The 19,564-nt window shown below is 32.0% G+C and overlaps 3 protein-coding genes and 1 pseudogene across 3 annotated transcripts; all 4 read right to left on the bottom strand.

Annotated features, from left to right (window-relative positions):
• Positions 1-1,054: 1,054 nt before the first annotated feature.
• Positions 1,055-3,857, bottom strand: LOC126718675 (glutathione S-transferase U17-like). Its single transcript, XM_050420992.1, has 2 exons — positions 3,316-3,857; positions 1,055-1,690 (listed from the first exon to the last, which is right to left on the bottom strand). Exons 1-2 carry the CDS (start codon positions 3,631-3,633, stop codon positions 1,313-1,315), a joined length of 696 nt encoding a protein of 231 aa, XP_050276949.1. The 5' UTR covers positions 3,634-3,857; the 3' UTR covers positions 1,055-1,312.
• A 535-nt stretch (positions 3,858-4,392) lies between these two features.
• Positions 4,393-8,355, bottom strand: LOC126718678 (glutathione S-transferase U17-like; annotated as a pseudogene).
• A 1,722-nt stretch (positions 8,356-10,077) lies between these two features.
• Positions 10,078-14,313, bottom strand: LOC126718673 (glutathione S-transferase U17-like). The gene is made up of 2 exons (XM_050420990.1): positions 13,928-14,313; positions 10,078-10,546 (listed from the first exon to the last, which is right to left on the bottom strand). The coding sequence occupies exons 1-2, from the start codon at positions 14,243-14,245 to the stop codon at positions 10,166-10,168; spliced, it is 699 nt and encodes a 232-aa protein (XP_050276947.1). The 5' UTR covers positions 14,246-14,313; the 3' UTR covers positions 10,078-10,165.
• A 613-nt stretch (positions 14,314-14,926) lies between these two features.
• LOC126718676 (glutathione S-transferase U17-like) lies at positions 14,927-18,140 on the bottom strand. Its single transcript, XM_050420993.1, has 2 exons — positions 17,715-18,140; positions 14,927-15,485 (listed from the first exon to the last, which is right to left on the bottom strand). Exons 1-2 carry the CDS (start codon positions 18,030-18,032, stop codon positions 15,108-15,110), a joined length of 696 nt encoding a protein of 231 aa, XP_050276950.1. The 5' UTR covers positions 18,033-18,140; the 3' UTR covers positions 14,927-15,107.
• Positions 18,141-19,564: the final 1,424 nt, after the last annotated feature.

The following is a 19,564-nucleotide window of genomic DNA, read 5'->3' as shown; positions in this document are numbered from 1 at the left end:
TTATCAAGTGTGACAAAAAGTTAAAAACTAACTTATTTTCAAAAAAAAAAAATATATTTATTTTGGAAAAAATTTAGTTTTGCTAAATTTAAATTAAAAAAAGGAAGATAAAAGCTAATTAGTTTTTGCCAAACAAACACTTGTAACCGGTACACAAGATTATTTATGGATTATAAACATGGTGTGCATAACAAAATATGTTTTTTTTTTTTTTTTTATATTTGGAGAAAGTAAAATATGTTAATGCTTATTAAAAAGAAAAAGAAAAATAACTATCAAAAATAAAATGTGCTAATTATGGACCTATGTAAAAGTGATGGTTCATAATTAACATATTTTACTATGCACAAATAATATCGTGTTACAATTTTTTTCCGTGAAAATCATTTGTGCATAATACGAAATTGTGAAGCTTAAACCGATTTGAGGCAGTGTGATTATAATTAGATGAAAAGAGTTGGGAAGTAGTTAGTCAAAGTATGGAAATCCAAGGCACATGTAGACTCGACTACATTTCAAATAGTCTAGAAAAATATTTTGGGAACCGTGAAGGGCATTGTGGCTAGAAAATAAAAGAAATACATAAACTAATCTCACCTTTTTAACCAGCCTGTGTCCCAAAGAGATGGATAGCAAGGAATTCAGAATTGTATCATTGGTTAGTAAATAGTCCTGACCTTCGAGAAGAAGCATATTTCTTGTGAATTGTTGGGTTTAAAAGTTGATATGCAAAAGGGCTTTGATAGAAATAGAATTGAGTGGTCTTTTCATTTATTTAGAAGGTGTCCATTAGCAAAAAGACCTTTACTTCATATCCAAATGTGGGTTTTATTTGAAGGAAAATGCTAAATCCATAAACTTTTTACAAATTACTGTTGTAATAAATTATTATTTTTAAGTAAAAAAAGTAATATTAGTTATGAACCTAAATGTGAATTAGTAAGAATTTTCCATATCAATATTTGATAAAAATATTGTAAGACAGGCCTTTGTAAGACTTCATCCTCTGCATTATTAAATAAAAAACAACATAAACAAAAATCCCAGCCAAGAGTAGTTTTCAAAACAGCTAATGCATCAGCAGCTATTGATCTGGAACCATGCTTTTAATGTGACACGCAAAAGTCCAAAAGGAAATTATAAAAACTACAGCTTAGTTCACACTGCATCATCCTTTAGCATGTCAAATTATTTCTCACAACATTTCTTTTCAGGTACCCCATAAACCAAAAGGCCATTTCAGCTAAAACAACAAAACAGTGGCCATAATTAAGGTACTTCCATGATCAACACTAAAGTTGTTCACAAAAACTTAATTCTTAGGGGGAGGAGCCCCTTTCATTTTGGCCGCAAGAACCTTAGAAAACTCTAAAAGCTTCTCTGTCTCAGGCATGACACTCTTAACAGCAGCATCAGCACAAAACCTCTCAGCCCACTTGACCAACCCAGGAGTCTTTGCTTCATCAAGCAGCTTCACACCATTTACCTTCTCTGTCACCTTCAGCCAGCCCAAGAAGGACCCAAAAGCAATATCAAGGAGCCCAATTCGATCTCCACCAAAGAAAGCCTTCCCTTTGCTACATTTCCCAAATGCTTCCTCCAACAGTGCAAGTCCTTCAGTAACTTGATCCAGAAAAGGCTTCCTCTCCTCTCCTTGCGCACTCCTAAGGCCTTTCATGGCAGCGAACCACTGCACCCATTTGCAATTCATAATGACTTGAAAACTAAATGTTGTCCCCAAAAAAAAAGAAAGGAAAAATGATATGCCCCCTATATATTTTGAAAAACAAACACACACACAAAAGGGAGAAGGAAGGGATATGCAACATATATTGATTTAATTGGAGTGACCAAACAAGAAGCAACATCCGTTATTATTAACCATTAGTCTGTATTTAAACCTAAATTGCACATGCTAAGAATGTAATCAATTAGTCTCACTGTCTCACTGTGGGATGAGTCGTCATAAAATATTTACGAAAAATTATTGTGGTTTAAGCATATCAGCAAGCCATCAACCAGGATAATATAGCAGCCTTGTACACAAAATTTTATAAGAGTAATGCTACATACATAATATTTTTCACATCACGTGAGTTAGCAAATTTTTATCAGTTCTCATTTGAGTCCAGTCACCCTTTTACCTATTATAAATAACTTGCCACTTCAGTCGTTATGAAATTTTTTGTATCTTTAGAGTTATTGAGATTATAAAGCATCAACTACTATGATCCATGGATCATAAGACAAGCTACCAACCCTTTTTTCGCACTCCATAGACCTTATACTCATAATGAAATTTGTCATCTCTAGTTTCTAAGGATTGCCTTTGTTGAATATAGAAGAAATATTTGAATTAACCTTATAATATCAATATGTTCACTAAACAGTAACACCACCACCACAACCAACGACTACGCTTTAGTTCCAAAATTTTAGAATCAGTTATAGATCCTCAAAAGACTAATCATCATTAGCACATCTTCTTCTTCTTTCTTTTTTATTATTTTTATTTTTTTTATCATTCTACTCTATCTGAAATCATGGTCTCTATTATTTCCCTAATTGTCATGTCATTTTTTCTTAGTTCTACAAAAATTATTTTAGATCTTCCTTTATACTTTTTTGTTCCCTCACCTCAAATCAACTTAGCTCTTGATGCACTAACCATTCTCCTGTGCACATAATCAAACAATCTAAAAAAACTCTCATTTTTTAATCAATAAAGGCACCCCAATCATTATAATTTGTTCACCTAACCAAGGGAAAAACAAGGGATTCTCTTTTTGTTATTGTCTTAGAGTCTATTCTGTCATCTTATGGATTTCAAATAATTATATTTTCACATTTTATATTATATCAATAATATCAACTGCATAATTTCAACAACAAAAAAATAATTATATCTACTGCATAATATGTCACAAATATATCTTATGTTTCAAGACTAAAATGATTATATAATCATCATCATAAAAAAATAAATTAATTCAAAAAAATTCAAAAACAACTTTCACCTTGCATATGCTGCTGTCAATATTTTTTTTTTTCTTTCTTTTCTTTAGCACCATATGATATATACATGCAACTTTCAAATCCACACAAAATTAACTAGTAGAATTCTTTCTTCTTAAAAAAAAAAAAAAAAAAAAAAAAAAAAAAAAAAAACTACTACAGTACTACTAATCATTTAAACTTGGTTAGCTTCATTGGTGAGAGTAGTTACAAAACTCTTAAAAATTAAGTATTAAATTTAAAAATACAGAGATGATGAAAGAGAAATAATTAATCAAACAATAAACAAACATGTGGTACCTTCTCATCAACATAGGCAGCCCAAAATCGTTGAATAGCACGATCATAAGGATCAGAAGGGAGGATAGAGGGACCAGATGTCCAAACCTCGTCAATGTATTCAACAATGATCATGGACTCACAGATGGGCTTGTCACCATGAATCAGAACTGGTATTTTCTTATGAACTGGGTTGGACTGGAGGAGAAGCTCACTCTTTGACCCAAATGTCTCTTCAAGAAACTCATAGTTCACAGATTTGATATTAAGTGCAATCCTAGGCCTCATCACATATGGGCTAGGCCATCCACCCAGAACCTTGACATCATTCTTTGCCATGAGTACTCACTCTCAAATTTTCCAATCACCAAGTTTTGCAAGTTGATCTGGTTCTCTGTGTCTGTGTGTGGGAAATAAATAGAAACGGTGAATGAAATAAGTGCTCAAACAAAGGGTGTCAACTAATTTGGTTTGGTACGTGAAGTAAATAAGCTTTGGAATTAGGTGCGAGAGTGGAATTTGGTCTCGCAGGTAGTGGATGAGTATGGAACTTTTTTTTTTTTTTTGAGGAGTGGATGAGTATGGAACTTGAATATATATATATTTGGATAAAGGCATTGCTTGTGATTCGTGTTGTTCTTGGACTTACCGTTTACAGTCCCATTATTTTCCTTATTATAATTTATAACTTCTCGAAAAGAGAGTGTCGGTAGTTTGTGTGGCCGAGAGTGCAACACGACTGTGTCCTAAGACACACAATAATAGATCAATTTTGAAAAAAGTTTATTAAAAATTGAAAAAAATTTGACAATTTTTTCAATTCTCAATAAAATTTTTTCAAAAATAGATTTACTAATGTATGCTTTAAAGGCTCATATTAACTAGATCCATATAAATAAAATAATAAGACCATAATTTTTGTCACAATTTTTATTATAATTTGTCCAAGTGACAAGTTACGTGGGATGAAATAAAAATGGCTAATCAATATGAGTTTATAACTCTACCACTCATATGACTTGATTGATTGAGTTACAGAAAATTGCAATTGAGTTACAGAAAAGTCTCCAAAGTAGTTTTACAGAAAAGTCTCCAAAGTAGTTTTCAAAACAGTTAATGCATTTTAGGTGATGGAGTAGAATGAACGGTACTCCCTTCTTTAGAGCCCACCACAATTTAATGAATACAACCACCTGAATGTGAGAGGAGTAGCACTGTTCACACCTAAAAGTCTAAAAAAGGAATTATTTAGACAACAGCTTAGTTCACACTACATCATGTTAAATTATTTCTCACTACATTTTCTCAGGTACCACATGAACCAAAAGGCCATTTCTTAGCAAATACAACAAAACATAGGCCATAAAGCTACTTCCATGATCAACACTAAAGCTGTTCACAGAAACTTAATTCTTAGGAGGAGCCCCTTTCATTTTGGCCATAAGAAGCTTAGAAAACTCAATAAGCTTCTCTGTCTCAGGCATAACACTCTTAACAGCAACATCAGCACAAAAACTCTCGGCCCACTTGACTAGCCCAGGAGTCTTTGCTTCATCAAGCAGCTTCACCTCACCCGCCTTCTCTGTCACCCTCAGCCAGCCCAATAAGGACCCAAAGGCAATATCAACGAACCCAATTCGGTCTCCAAGAAAGAAAGCCTTCCCTTTGCTGTATTTCCCAAATGCTTCCTCTAACAGAAAAAGCCCATCAACCACATGATCCACCAACTCCTGCCTCTCCTCGGGCACCCCTGATGCGTCTCATGGCAGGGAACCACTGCACCAATTCGAAATAAAGAATGACTGGAAAATTAAGTGCTGTACTAAAAAAAAATATATATAAATATATATATATATATATATTTATATATTGAGTAAATTTTAGGTAATCACCCTACATTTAATATATATATATATATGTAGAGGAAAAAATTTAGTTACAAAATTAATTGTAACACAAGGCTACAAACTGACTCAATAAAATAAATATTATTACATATTTTGAAAATCTAACTGCTAAATTGCATATTTTTTACGCTCTTAATACACATGTCAAATTTTGTATTAATCGGATATTATTTACTATATAATATATAAACTTATATTTTATACATAATTTTAAATTACAAAAACTTGCAATTTAAAAAATTATTGATAACATAGCTATTAATCTTTAATTTTTTTGAAATTTTGTAAATATGAAGGATATAAGAAGAAAATGTAATCCAATGATGGATTTGTCAAAATTTACCTCCAATAAAAAGATATTGAGTGAGTTTGTAGCTTAAGGCTATAACTGATCTTGTAACTAAACTTTATTTATATATATATATATATATGCTCTTTAATTCATTCCTTTTAATATTGACTTTTTTGTTGTATATAAGTCATTAATTTTAGGAGCATTTAAAGCATAAATTTATAAAAATATATAATTTTTGTTGTTTTCCAAAAATAAAGTCATACACATTTATATTGAGAGAGTTAAAGCTACCGAAATAGAACGATACATTTGACTTGGACCCTTGAGAAAATTTTTAACTCCGCTACTACTTATGAACCTACTAATCTATACCTAAACCTGAATTCCACATACAAAGAATGTAATCAAATAGTCTCTCTACATCATAGGTCATCATAAAATCTTTGCTAAAAATTATTGTGGTTTAGGCATGGCATCAAGCCATCAACCAGGATATTATAGCAGCCTTGTATACAAAAATCTTATTACAAGAGTAAGATACACCATATATATATATATATATATGTTTTGAGACAAGATACACTATAATTAGAGGTATTGTGCATAACATCATCCATCAGCCATTCAAAATAGTAAGTTAGGAACGTTTTCAAAGAATTAAGGAAACTAACATCTCGAGTTTTAGAAACTCGAGATCCATATTATAACTCGAGTCCAAAAGACTCGTTTTGGGAGTGTGAAAATGCCACATAGATCTCAAGTCTTTAAAACTCGATTTCCATGCAAAAAAATTTCACCTATAGTGGCGTTTTTAAGCCTTACAGTGACGTTTTAAAACCCTATAGCGGCGTTTTCCTGCAAATATTTTTTTTAAAGTACAGGTTTAGGGGGTCCTATAGTGGCGTTTTTAAGCCATATAGTGACGTTTTATAGACCTATAGCGGCGTTTTTACTCAATTAATGGAAATCGAGTGTTTAAAACTCGATTTTCAGGCTGATTTTTTTATTTATCCACTTACAAATCGAGACTTAAAAACTCGAGTTTTATCTTGGAACTCGAGTTTTAGACACTCGAGATGCTAGTTTTCAAAATTGTTTTGAAACGTGACAATTAACTAAATTTTTTAATATTTATTGTTATTTAGAAAAAAAAATTCCTATAATTAAGTTGACTAGTTTTTATTATTTTTATCTAGGCCCATCATTTAAATCAATATTTTACCTACCATTAAACAATTTGCAATACCCCTTTTTCACACTCCAGAGACCTTGTATTCATAATGAAATTTATCCTCCTTTCTAGTTTCCAAAGAGGTGAATTGGGGTGCTTACAATGAATATAGAATAAATATTTGAATTACTCCATATGCTTTGCTCACTAAACAACGTCAACTAAGCTTTAGTTCCACAATTTTACAATTTTGGGATTGGTTATAAATCATCAAAAGACTAATTTGAGTTAGTCTATATATTTTTTCTGTATCATTCTACTCTATTTGAAATTATAGTCTTTATATTACCTCCTTAATTTCCATGTCATTTTTTCCTAGTTTTACTAATGTAATTTTAGATCCACCTTTATCTTTTTTGTAACCATGCCTTGAATCAACTCATTCCACTGATACATTAATCACTCAACTCTACACAGCACACAATCAAACTCTCTCTAAGGACTCTCTCAATAGGACACCTCTATCGTTGTAATTTGTTTGTTCACCAAACCAAGGGTTTAACAAAGGGTTCTTTTTAATTACTGTCAACCTGTTAGGTTATCTCATGGATTTCAAATGGTTATATTTTCTTATTTTACACTACATCAATTATATCTATTGCATAAATATGTCACAAATATAACGTATGTTTCAAGATTAAAATGTCTATATCTTCATCATAATTGTTAGAGATATATTAATATAGGTCCAAATCTAATTCTACTTTATATTAGCCCATTAGCATAGGCCCAAACCTAATTCTGCTTTATGTGCAAGCCAAGTCTTCTACTTGTACTAGATGTCTATTAGTTTAGGGTTTAGTCTACTATATATAACCATGTTATGGTTCATTATAATATAGGTTTTATACTACACTCTTATATAATATCAAAAAAAGATGTAGCTTTTAAAGGTTTCCTCCGTGGACGTAGACCGTAAGGCTGAATCACATAACCTTAGTTTTCTTGTGTTCCTATTTTATGCTTCTCTCTTCCGCATCTATTCAAGCATATTCAACATGGAATATATCATAGCTAATATCTGACAATAATAAAAATCTAATTATAAATTATTGTGATTAACCCAATTTTCACCTTCCTGATGTTGTTGTCAATTATAGATTTGTTCCTCCTTTTCTTTAGCACCACACACACACACACACACACACACACATGCAACATTCAAGTCCAACACAAAAGCATAAATTAACAATTACACACATTAAGTGGAGTTTATGATGTGCCTTTGCCTTTGTGATAATAATAATGTTACTTAAAATAACAGAAATGTTGATTATAAGGAAATAATTAATCAAACAAAAAACTTGCACCTTACCATCAAGATAGGCAGCCCAAAATCATTGAATAGCATGATCATAATGATCAACAGAGAGGATAAAGGGACCAGAGGTTCAAACCTCGTCAATGTATTGACCAATGACTACGGACTCACAAATGGGCTTGTCACCATGAATCAGAATTGGGACTTTCTTATGAACTAGATTGGATTGGAGGAGTAGCTCACTCTTTGACCCAGTTGTCTCTTTGAGGAACTCATAGTTCACAGATTTGATGTTTAGGGAAATCTAAGCCCTCATCACAAATGGGCTAGCCCATACACCCAAAAGCTTGGCATCATTCTTTTCCATGAGTTCAGTCTCAAAGATTTGCCACTGGTGGTGGTGGCACTGTCGTGAGTGCTTGAAGATGGTGAAGAACAAAGAAAAAATAATAAATAAATGAATTGTTTATTATAGTAGATGAAGAGGAGAAAAATCACCCTTGTCCATCATATAGCAAAAGAAGAGAAAAACAACATCGTCCATCAAGCTATCGTCGTCCGGTCCATGAGATGAACGACTACATTCATTACTGATGAGTAACGGTCAATGCGCCAAATAGGCAAAAGTGTAATTGACGGACCAATGGATAAAAGACCATTTTTTTTTTTTTTTTTGAGGTAATGGGTAAAAGACCATTGAAGTCTATAATGCCTCTGCATTCATTACTGATGAGTGTTAAGATCGTCCATCTCTCGACAGATGAATTAATGCTATTCAATGTATGGCCTAACATATGGAAATCAATGACGGACAAAGCAATAAAAGACATTCATTGCCCAAGACAGTTAAACGTACGAGCATAACGGACGAGTAGTTGTTGGTAGACAATAAAAGCCAACCATTAATACCAACGGTCCATATCCCATAAATGCAAATGTTCATTTAGACAATGAAGACAAGGGCTAATAAAACCCACACAAACCAAAGGGAGAGAGGTAGATGATTCTAATCCCAAAAACTATTTCCAAGTTAAATTCCTTTGTGATATACTTCAATTGAATTCCATTCCAACTTAATCATCGGAGGCCCTTTGGCACACACTACACTAGTGTATTTCTTTTTTCTCTATTTCATATCTTATTGCAGGTTCGTCTCTTGACAAATCCAACACCTTCTTTCATTTGGATTGACGAGGAGTTCAACTGACGATTTTTTGCATCATCAGTAAATATAATATTTTATTGTGTTATTTATGTTATTTTATTATGTTAAAAGCTAAAATAAAGTCACTGGTATTGGATATTTTGTAAAGTGAAAAAGTAAAATAGATAAAGTAGCATTTGGTGGAGCCACAAAGGAGCCAAATAGCTAAAATTGTGGCTCCACCAATGTGGATGCATGGATTCTCCAAAGTAGTTTTTAAAACGTTTAATGTACTTTAGGTCTTGGAGTAAGTGATAGTAAAATGGTACTTCTTTTTTTCACTTTTATATTGGAGTCTACCATGATTTAATAAGTAGACCCGCTATGAATATGAGAGGAGGAACACCATTCACATGCAAAAGTCTAAAAGAAATTACTTAAAATGACAAAGTTTAGTTACAAAATTAGTTGTAGCCTAAGACATCAACTTTACTTAATATCTTTTTATTGGAGGTGAATTTTGACAAATCTACTATTGGATTACCCATTCTTCTTATATCCTTCATGCTTGCTAAGTTTCTAGAAAATTAAAGATAAAATAGCTATGTCATTAATATATTATTTAAATTGCAAGTTTTTGTGGTTTAAAATTATGCATAAAATATAAACTTATAGATCATATAGTAAATAATATCTGATTGATACAAAATTTGACATGTGTATTAAGAGTGTAAAGAACATGCAATTCAACGGTTAGATTTTTGAAATATGTAGTAATATTTATTTTATTAAAAAAGGTTGTAACATTAGATTACAACTAATTTTGTAGCTAAACTTTATTCTTATTTAAACAATAACTTAATTCACATTGCATCATGTTAAATTATTTCTCACTGCATTTACATGAACCAAAAGGCTATTTTTTAGCAAATAGAACAAAACATAGGCCATAAAACTACTTCCATGATCAACACCAAAGTTGTTCACAGAAGCTTATTAATATATATATTTTGATGACATTGTTCACAGAAACTTAATTCTTAGGAGGAGGAGGAGCCCCTTTCATTTTGGCCATAAGAACCTTAGAGAACTCAATAAGCTTCTCTGTCTCAGGCATAACACTCTTAACAGCAACATCAGCACAAAACCTCTCGGCCCACTTGACTAGCCCAGGAGTCTTTGCTTCATCAAGCAGCTTCACCCCACCCACCTTCTCTATCAACCTCAGCCAGCCCAAGAAGGACCCAAAAGCAATATCAAGGAACTCAATTCGATCTCCACCAAAGAAAGCCTTCCCTTTGCAATATTTCCCAAATGCTTCCTCCAACAATGCAAGCACTTCAACCATTTGATCCAGCAACTCCTGCCTCTTCTCTCCATGGGCACCCCTAAAACGTCTCATGGCAGGGTACCACTGCACCAATTTGCAATAAAGAATGACTGGAAAAATTAAATGTTGTACCAAAAAAAAAAAAAATAATGCCCCCTTCATTTAAAAAATATATATACATAAGTGATTTTTAATTTATTGTAGTCTCTTCTTTATTTTCCTTTTAATATTAACTTTTTTGTCATATATAAGTCATTAATTTTATGGACATTTAAAGCATAAATTTATAAAAATATATAATTTTTGTTGTTTTCTAAAAATAAAGTTATATGCATTTATATTGAGAGAGTTAAAGCTACTGAAATACAATAATACATTTGGCTTAGCTCCCCTTGAGAAAATTTTATGACTCCGCCACTATGAACCTACTAATCTATATCTAAACCTGAATTCCACATACTAAGAATGTAATCAAATAGTCTCTCCACATCATAGATCATCATAAAATCTTTACAAGAGATCATTGTGGTTTAGGTATGGCATCAAGCCATTAACCAGGATATTATAGCAGTCTTTTATACAAAAATCTTATTACAAGAGTAATGATACACTAAAAATTTCACAATAATTAAGTTGGCAAGCTTTTACTAGTTTTTTCCAAGGAGATGAATTGAGATGCCTACAATGTATATAGAAGAAATATTTGAATTACTCCCTATGCTTTGTTCACTAAACAACATCAACTAAGCCTTAATTCCACAATTTTAAGATTAGTAATAAATCCTCAAAAGACTAATTAAAGTTAGCATATCTATATCTTTTTTCTTTATCATTCTATTCTATCTAAAATCATAGTCTTTATATTACCTCCTTAATTTCCATATCATTTTTCCCTAGTTTACAATTTTAGATCTACCTTTATCTTTTTTGTTCCCATTTCTTGAATTTACCCATTCCACTGATACATTAATCGTATATCTCTGCACTGCACAATCAAACTATCTCATAGTGTCAAAACTGAAACAAGAAATCAGAAGAAGGAACTGAAGAAAACGGCATCGCTTTCTATCAAAGAAAAGAAGCAATTAAAGGGAAAAATGATGTTGTATTGTTAAATGAAGTTTCAGTTGCTGGCACGTGACTCAGGCGGTTAGATGAACATGTGTTGTAATTTTATTTGTTTTCCTTCTTAGCCATTAGTTTGTTACTGTTTTAGTTAGTTAGATTTCCTACTTTCCCGCCTATTTTCTGGGCTTGTATAACTGATTGCTATGATGTATAAAAGGCTTATTTGGTTAGGGTGTTTGAACAACAAATTTTAGCGTTTAAACAATGAAAACTATGAGCCAAAAAAAAAAAAAAAAAAAGCACTTGTTAAGAGTGTTTTTTACTGGAGTGTTTGAGTTACGTTACTCATTTTAGGGTGTTTAAACACTAAATTTAGAAAACTTTTCCACCAGTTTTCAATTTTAAAACAACGTTGCTCAATGACATTTTTGTAAATATGTTGAAAATCATGGGGCCCACTTGATGTGACAAAACATAAACTGACTTCTTTCTCTCTTCCAAAAAAAAAAAAAAAAAAAAAAATTGTATTATGCTTGTTAGTTTTTTTTTTTTTTTTTTTTTTTTTTTTTTAATGAAACACACTCATACTAAACACACAATTATATTTTTTTCACTCACTGATACATGTTATTTAAAACATGGTACCAAACACATTTTTTACTTTATGAATATTGTAGACACACATTTCCACAACATTTTTTAAACTATAGTTTTCACATCATTTTTAATAATAATACTAGAAATCTCCAATCAAATGGCCCCTAAAGAGCAAATCAATGTGTAAGGTTTATTTGGTGCTTTTATTTTTTTTTTTTTGCGAATACAAGTTTCATTCCAGAGAATTCCAAAAAGTCCTTTTCTTTACACAAAGGACTCTCTCTCTCTCTCTCTCTTAATCAATAGGACACCTCTATTATTGTAATTTATTTATTCATCAAATCAAGGGTAAAACAAAGGGTTCTTTTTAATTATTGTCAGCCTGCTAGGTTATCTCATGGATTTCAAATGGTTAGAGCATCCACAATGGTGGTGCTAAAAAGCTATTTTTAGCACCACCATATACAAAAAAGATGCTACATTGGTGGTGGTATAGGTAAAATTTTTACCTACACAGTTATAGTGCACAACTATATATGGCAATGCAATGTAGTTAAAAGCTAAAAAAAAAATTAATTTTTTATTCCCACCTCCTATTAAAATATTATTTATTATTATTTTTTTCTCCTCTACCCGACAGTTCATATCTCTCAACTCTCACCACTGCTGAGAGTCATCATCCTCTCATTGCCGCAAGCCCACCCCTGAAACTCAACTGCTAAGAGTCATTATCCTCTCATCGTCGCTAGCCCACCCTCGAAGCTCAACTCTCACCGACACATTCCCTTGCCCCATGTTGCCGACCCAAACCCCATCGCCGATCTATTGTGGCTAATTTGGGGTTGCTAGGTTTGTGTTTGTGTTATGGCCTATGGAAGGTTGGTATTGGCGGTGTGGCCTGTTGGTTGTTGGTTGGTTTTTTTTTTTTTTTTTTTTTTTTTTTTGAGCCTGAGGCTACCATAATAGTGATTGTGGGTGTGGGTCGGTAGGTTGTGTGGGTTTTGATTAGGTTGTGGTGGGCTATTTCTATTGATCGGCTTGTTCTTGGAGGTTATTTTACTGGTTTTTTTTTCCCCTAGTTTTTTGGTTGTAAGTTGGTGGCTGAGTTTGGTTTGACACAACAATGAGTGGTGGTGATGGTAGTGGTGTCGTGAGGGGCTGTGGGTTGAAGAGAGGGAAGATAGAGAGATAAAGATGAAGAGTGAGAAAAAATAATAAATAGGTGTTTTTTTTGTTGTTTAGTGGTAGAAGATATATTATTTTATTATAGTGGATAAATTATTTTATTGTATTGTTTCTATTATTTTATTATGTTGAAAGTTAAAATAAAACTACTGATATTGGCTGTTTTGTAAAGTAATAAGGTAAAATAGATAAAATAACTTTTTGTAGTACCAAATAGCTAAAATTATAGCTCCACCAATGTGGATGCTTTTATAGCTTCTTATTTTACATTATATCAATTATATCTACTGCATAAATATGCCACAAATATAACATATGTTTCAAGAACAAAATGTTTATATCATCATCATAATAAAAAATTAAACTACAATTTGTCGTGATTAATTAACCCAACTTTCACCTTCCTGATGCTGCTGTCAATTATAGATTTGTTCCCTCTTTTCTTTAGCGCCACATTATATATACATGCAACGTTCAAGTCCAACGCAAATGCAAATAACTACACGTTGAGTGGAGTTTAAGACGTGCCTTTGCCTTTGTGATAATAATAATGAGACTTAAGATAATAGAAATGTTGATAAGAGGGAAATAATTAATCAAACAAAAAACTTGTACCTTATCATCAAGATAGGCAGCCCAAAATCGTTGAATAGCACGATTATAAGGATCAGAAGGGAGAATGGAGGGACCAGAGGTCCAAGCCTCATCAATGTATTGAACAATGACTAGGGACTCACAAATGGGCTTGTCAACATGAATCAGAACTGGGAATTTCTTATGAACTGGATTGGATTGGAGGAGTAGCTCACTCTTCGTCCCAATTGTCTCTTCAAGAAACTCATAGTTCACAGATTTGATGTTTAGGGAAATCTGAACCCTCATCACAAATGGGCTAGCCCATACACCCAAAAGCTTGACATCATTCTTTGCCATGAGTTCAGTCTCAGAGATTTGCCAATCACCAAGCTGTGCAAGTTGATCTGGTTCTGTGTGTCGATCAGTGTGTGTACGTTTGTGGGAAATATATATATATATATATATATATATATATATATAAATGTTGAATGAAATAATTAAGTGATCAAACAAAGGGAGTGAACTAAGTTGGTATGGTACGTAAAGTAACTAAATTTCCGACTTTGGTGAGTGCGTGAATGTGGACTTTCAGGTAGTACTAGGAGTATGGTAGTCTGGGACTTAATGCATTTATTAAAGTAGCTTCTGGCAGGACTAGGAGTACGGTAGTTCACCCAGTCTGTGTTTTGGCGTTTTCTTTTATTTTTTGAACGTGCACGGGCCTTTTTTATCCTCTTCAGCGGATCTCATATACTGTTTCTGAGACTTATAAATCTCTTTTTTTAACAAGATTTTTATTAAAAATAGGTCTTACGATATTATTTACATATTTAAAAATTATTTTGTTACAATATTTTTCATTTTTAATTTTCAATTTTCAGTAAAATAAACGTTATCTAAACATATTCTTAATGTATTTAAAGTAGTTTTCAAAACATTTAATGCATTTAAAGTCCTGACCTGGAGTACTGCAAAATGATGCTCCATAATTTCTTTCACAATTATGGTGAATCCACGTTCGTGGGAGGAGTAGCACCATTTATATGCAAAACTCTGAAAGTAATTACTTAAACAACAGCTTAGTTCACACTACATCATGTTAATTTATTTCTCGCTACATTTTCTCTGGTACCACATGAACCAAAGGCCATTTCTTAGCAAATACAACAAAACATAGGCCATAAAGTTATGATCAACACTAAAGCTGTTCACAGAAACTTTAATTCTTAGGAGAAGGAGCCCCTTTCATTTTGGCCATAAGAAACTTAGAAAACTCAATAAGCTTCTCTGTGTCAGGCATAACACTCTTAACAGCAGCATCAGCACAAAAACAGTCGGCCCACTTGACTAGCCCAGGAGTCTTTGCTTCATCAAGCAACTTCACCTCACCCACCTTCTCTGTCACCCTCAGCCAGCCCAATAAGGACCCAAAAGCAATATCAATGAACCCAATTTGATCTCCACCAAAGAAAGCCTTCCCTTTGCTATATTTCCCAAATGCTTCCTCTAACAGAGCAAGCCCTTCAACCACTTGATCCACCAACTCCTGCCTCTCCTCTCCTTGGGCACCCCTAATGCGTCTCATGGCAGGGAACCACTGCACCAATTTGAAATAAAGAATGACTGGAAAATTAAATACTGCACCAAAAAAGATAATATTGAGTAAATTTTAGGTCATCCCCCTTCATTTAAAATATATATATACATATATATATATATATATATACATATACATGCTTTTTAATTTATTGTCGTATATAATTTATTTTCCTTTTAATATTGACTTTTTTGTCGTATATAAGTCATTAATTGTAGGAGCATTTAAAGCATAAATTTATAAAAATATATAATTTTTTTTCCAAAAATAAAGTCATACACATTTATTTTGAGATAGTTAAAGCTACCAAAATACAATTATATATTTGACTTGGCCCCCTTGAGAAAATTTTTTGGCTCCGCCGCTATTTATAAACCTACTAATCTATATTTAAACTTGAATTCCACATACTAATCAAATAGGCTCTCTACATCATAAGTCATCATAAAATCTTTACAAAAAATCATTGTGGCTTAGGCATGGCATCAAGCCATCAACCAGGATATTATAGCAGCCTTTGTATACAAAAATCTTATTACAAGAGTAAGATACACTAAAAATTTCATAATAATTAAAGTTGACTAATTTTTACTGATTTTTATCTAAACCCACCATTGAAATCAACCTTTTACGTACCATTAACAATTTACCATTTACTAACTCTTTTTTCACACTCCAAAGACCTTGTATTCATAATGAAATTTATCCTCTTTTCTAGTTTCCAAGGAGGTGAATGGGGATGCCTACAATGAATTGAATTACTCTTTATGCTTTGTTCACTAAACATCAACTAAGCCTTAGTTCCACCATTTTAAAATTTTAGAATTGATTATAAATCCTCAAAAGACTAATTAGAGTTAGCATATCTATATCTTTTTTCTTTATCATTCTACTTTATTTGAAATCATAGTCTTTATATAATTTTCATGTCATTTTTTCTTAGTTTTACTAATGTAATTTTAGATCTACCTTTATCTTTTTTGTTCTCCTGCCTTGAATCAACTCTTTACACTAATACATTAATCGCACATCTCTACACTGCACATAATCACATTTTTTAATCAATAGGACACCTCTATCATTGTAATTTTTTTGTTCACCAAACCAAGGGTAAAACAAAGGGTTCTTCTTAATTATTGTCAGCTGGTTAGGTTATCTCATGGATTTCAAATGGTTATAATTTCTTTTTTTACATTACAATTAATTATATATACTGCATAAATATATCACAAATATAATGTATATATGTTTCAAGAATCGGTGCTGGCTCTACAATGTAAGTAATTGATGCGGTCGCCTAAGGCCTCAAGTACAAAAAATGCCCCAAATTTTAATTTAATTAAGCTCAAATATTGGCCTTTACGTAATTTTTTTTTTATCAAGTAGAAATGTTACGTTCACAACATTTTTCACAATATTTTTACAACAATTCCTAAGTAGTAGGTTATTAAAGGTTGTTACTTATTGATAACAAAATAAATAATTTCAGTAGTAAGTTCAAATTAGAACCAGTAACAATTTAACAATTAGGCTTTGTTGTCAAAAATATTGTGAATGTAACACATCTAAAAAAAAAAAGCAATACACAAAAAAAATTCACATCGTTTTCCACAATAATTGAGTTAACAAACTTTTATTAGTTTTTACCTAGGTCCACCACTAATATTCCTATTTTACTTACCACTATCAATCTACCATATCAACGGGTGTGAAAGTTTTGTCAATTTTTTGTATATACAGACTTTCTAAAAGAAATCTACATTGTTCATGTTAATTAGTAATAATATTGCATCTAAAACAAGATAGTAGAATTTAAGTAATATTTTTTTTTATGTCATATTTAAATATATAAAAAGTCTCAATTTTAGTTTTTGTCTTAGGCCCCCAAATGTATCAAGCCGCCCCTGTCAAGAATGAAACGTTTATATCATCGTAATAAAAAAACCAAACTATAATTTGTCGCGATTAACCCAACTTTCACCTTCCCTCTGTCAATTATGAATTTGTTCCCCCTTTTCTTTAGCACCACATTATATATACATGCAATGTTCTAGTCTAACGCAAAAGCATAAAGTAACAACTACACGTTAAATGGATTTTATGATGTGCCTTTGCCTTTGTAATAATAATAACGAGACTTAAATTTTGGCAAAAAAAAAAAATAACGAGACTTAAAATAATAGAAATGTTGATCAGAGGGAAATAATTAATCAAACAAAAAACTTGTACCTTATCATCAAGATAGGCAGCCCAAAATCGTTGAATAGCACGATCATAATGATCAGCAGAGAGGATAGAGGGACCAGAGGTCCAAACCTCGTCAATGTATTGAACAATGACTAGGGACTCACATATGGGCTTGTCACCATGAATCAGAACTGGGACTTTCTTATGAACTGGGTTGGATTGGAGAAGTAGCTCACTCTTTGACCCAACTGTCTCTTCAAGAAACTCATAGTTTACAGATTTGATGTTTAGGGAAATCCGAGCCCTCATCACAAATGGGCTAGCCCATATACCCAAAAGCTTGACATCATTCTTTGCCATGAGTTCAGTATCAGAGATTTGCCAATCACCAAGCTATGCAAGTTGATCTGGTTGTCTATCAGTGTGTGTACGTTTGTGGGAAATAAATATAAATGGTGAATGAAATAAGTGATCAAACAAAGGAAGTGAACTAGTTTGGTTTGGAACGTAAAAGTAGGTAAGTTTTGGAATTAGGTGTGACATGTGAGCGTGACTGTGGACTTTCAGGTAGGACCAGGAGTTTGGTAGCCTGGGACTTAAATTTACATTGCCAATGCCATTTATGTTGTTCTTGGACATTACAGTTTGATCATATAAAGATATTAACAGTTTGATCATATAAAGATATTAACTTCTCGATAAGAGAACATGATTTTGAATTTATGTTGCTCTTAGACATTACAGTTTGATCATATAAAAGATATTAACTTCTCGACAAGAGAAAATGATTTTGAAACCCTATTTAAATAATTGAAAAATAGAGAGCTTTAAGATTTTAGAAGTCGCTAAGGTCAAATTGTAACTTGTCATTTAAATTTTTACTTAAATTATATATATATATATATATATATATATATATATGTATGTATTAATTTCCCATTTCTTACCAACAAAATGTGTCGCCCAATGTTTGGTCTTTAGGCATGCTTATCCTATTATTCACCTTATGAGAGAAAGTTATAAAATTATATATTATAATAAAATTTAAGATCTATATTTAAGAAATATCTTACTTATAAAATTATATTTTCTAAAAAAATAATATATTTTTTTAATTTTTTTATTTACAAATTTAACCTTATTTTTTATGTTTTAGAAATAATAATAAGTTAATTAAATTAGGCAAAAAAAATTTTGTTTCTCAAAAAAAAAAAATTAATTAGGGATATTTTTGGAAGTAAAATAGGCAATAACTAATTTCCTGAATTCTTTTAATATATAGAAATTAACTACACAATAAAATAATATAAAAATATCTATCTCACATCTCTCTTAGGGGTGTCAATATTCGACCCAACCCGCGAACACAACACAAACCCGACACAGGTTTTTTCGGGTTAGGGTTGGGCCTTAATGGGTTTGGGTCATAAATGGGTTGACCCGAAAGCGACACGGTAAAAAACGTGTCATAAGCGGGTCAACCTACGTAACCCGCAATGGACACGTTTGACACGTAAATTTATTTGTGTCAACCCGAAATGACCCACTTAACACAACTCGTTTAACTCGTATAACAAATAAATATTTATTTTATTTTAGATTTGTCAATTACCTTTTATATCCAACATATATTTTAAATTTAAAAAGAAAAGTGGGTAATTGCAAAAACTTACAAGGGATATAATTAGAAATTGAAACTTTACAAACCCTAGATCTCTAAACCCTACAAACCCTAAATTATTTCTAGATGAATGTTATATTTAATATTATGCAGGTTGAAATGAGTTGTGTTACATTCATATCAACCCAACACGACTCGTTTATTAAGCGTGTCAAATGAGTTGGGTCAAGTTAACCTGCCTTATTAACAGGTAGGGTTAGGGTTGAAGGAT

Source organism: Quercus robur, chromosome 3, assembly GCF_932294415.1.
Source record: "Quercus robur chromosome 3, dhQueRobu3.1, whole genome shotgun sequence".
Taxonomy (NCBI): Eukaryota; Viridiplantae; Streptophyta; class Magnoliopsida; order Fagales; family Fagaceae; genus Quercus; species Quercus robur.
The sequence above is the reverse complement of the archived record's forward strand: the minus strand, read 5'-3'. Positions and strand labels throughout refer to the sequence as shown.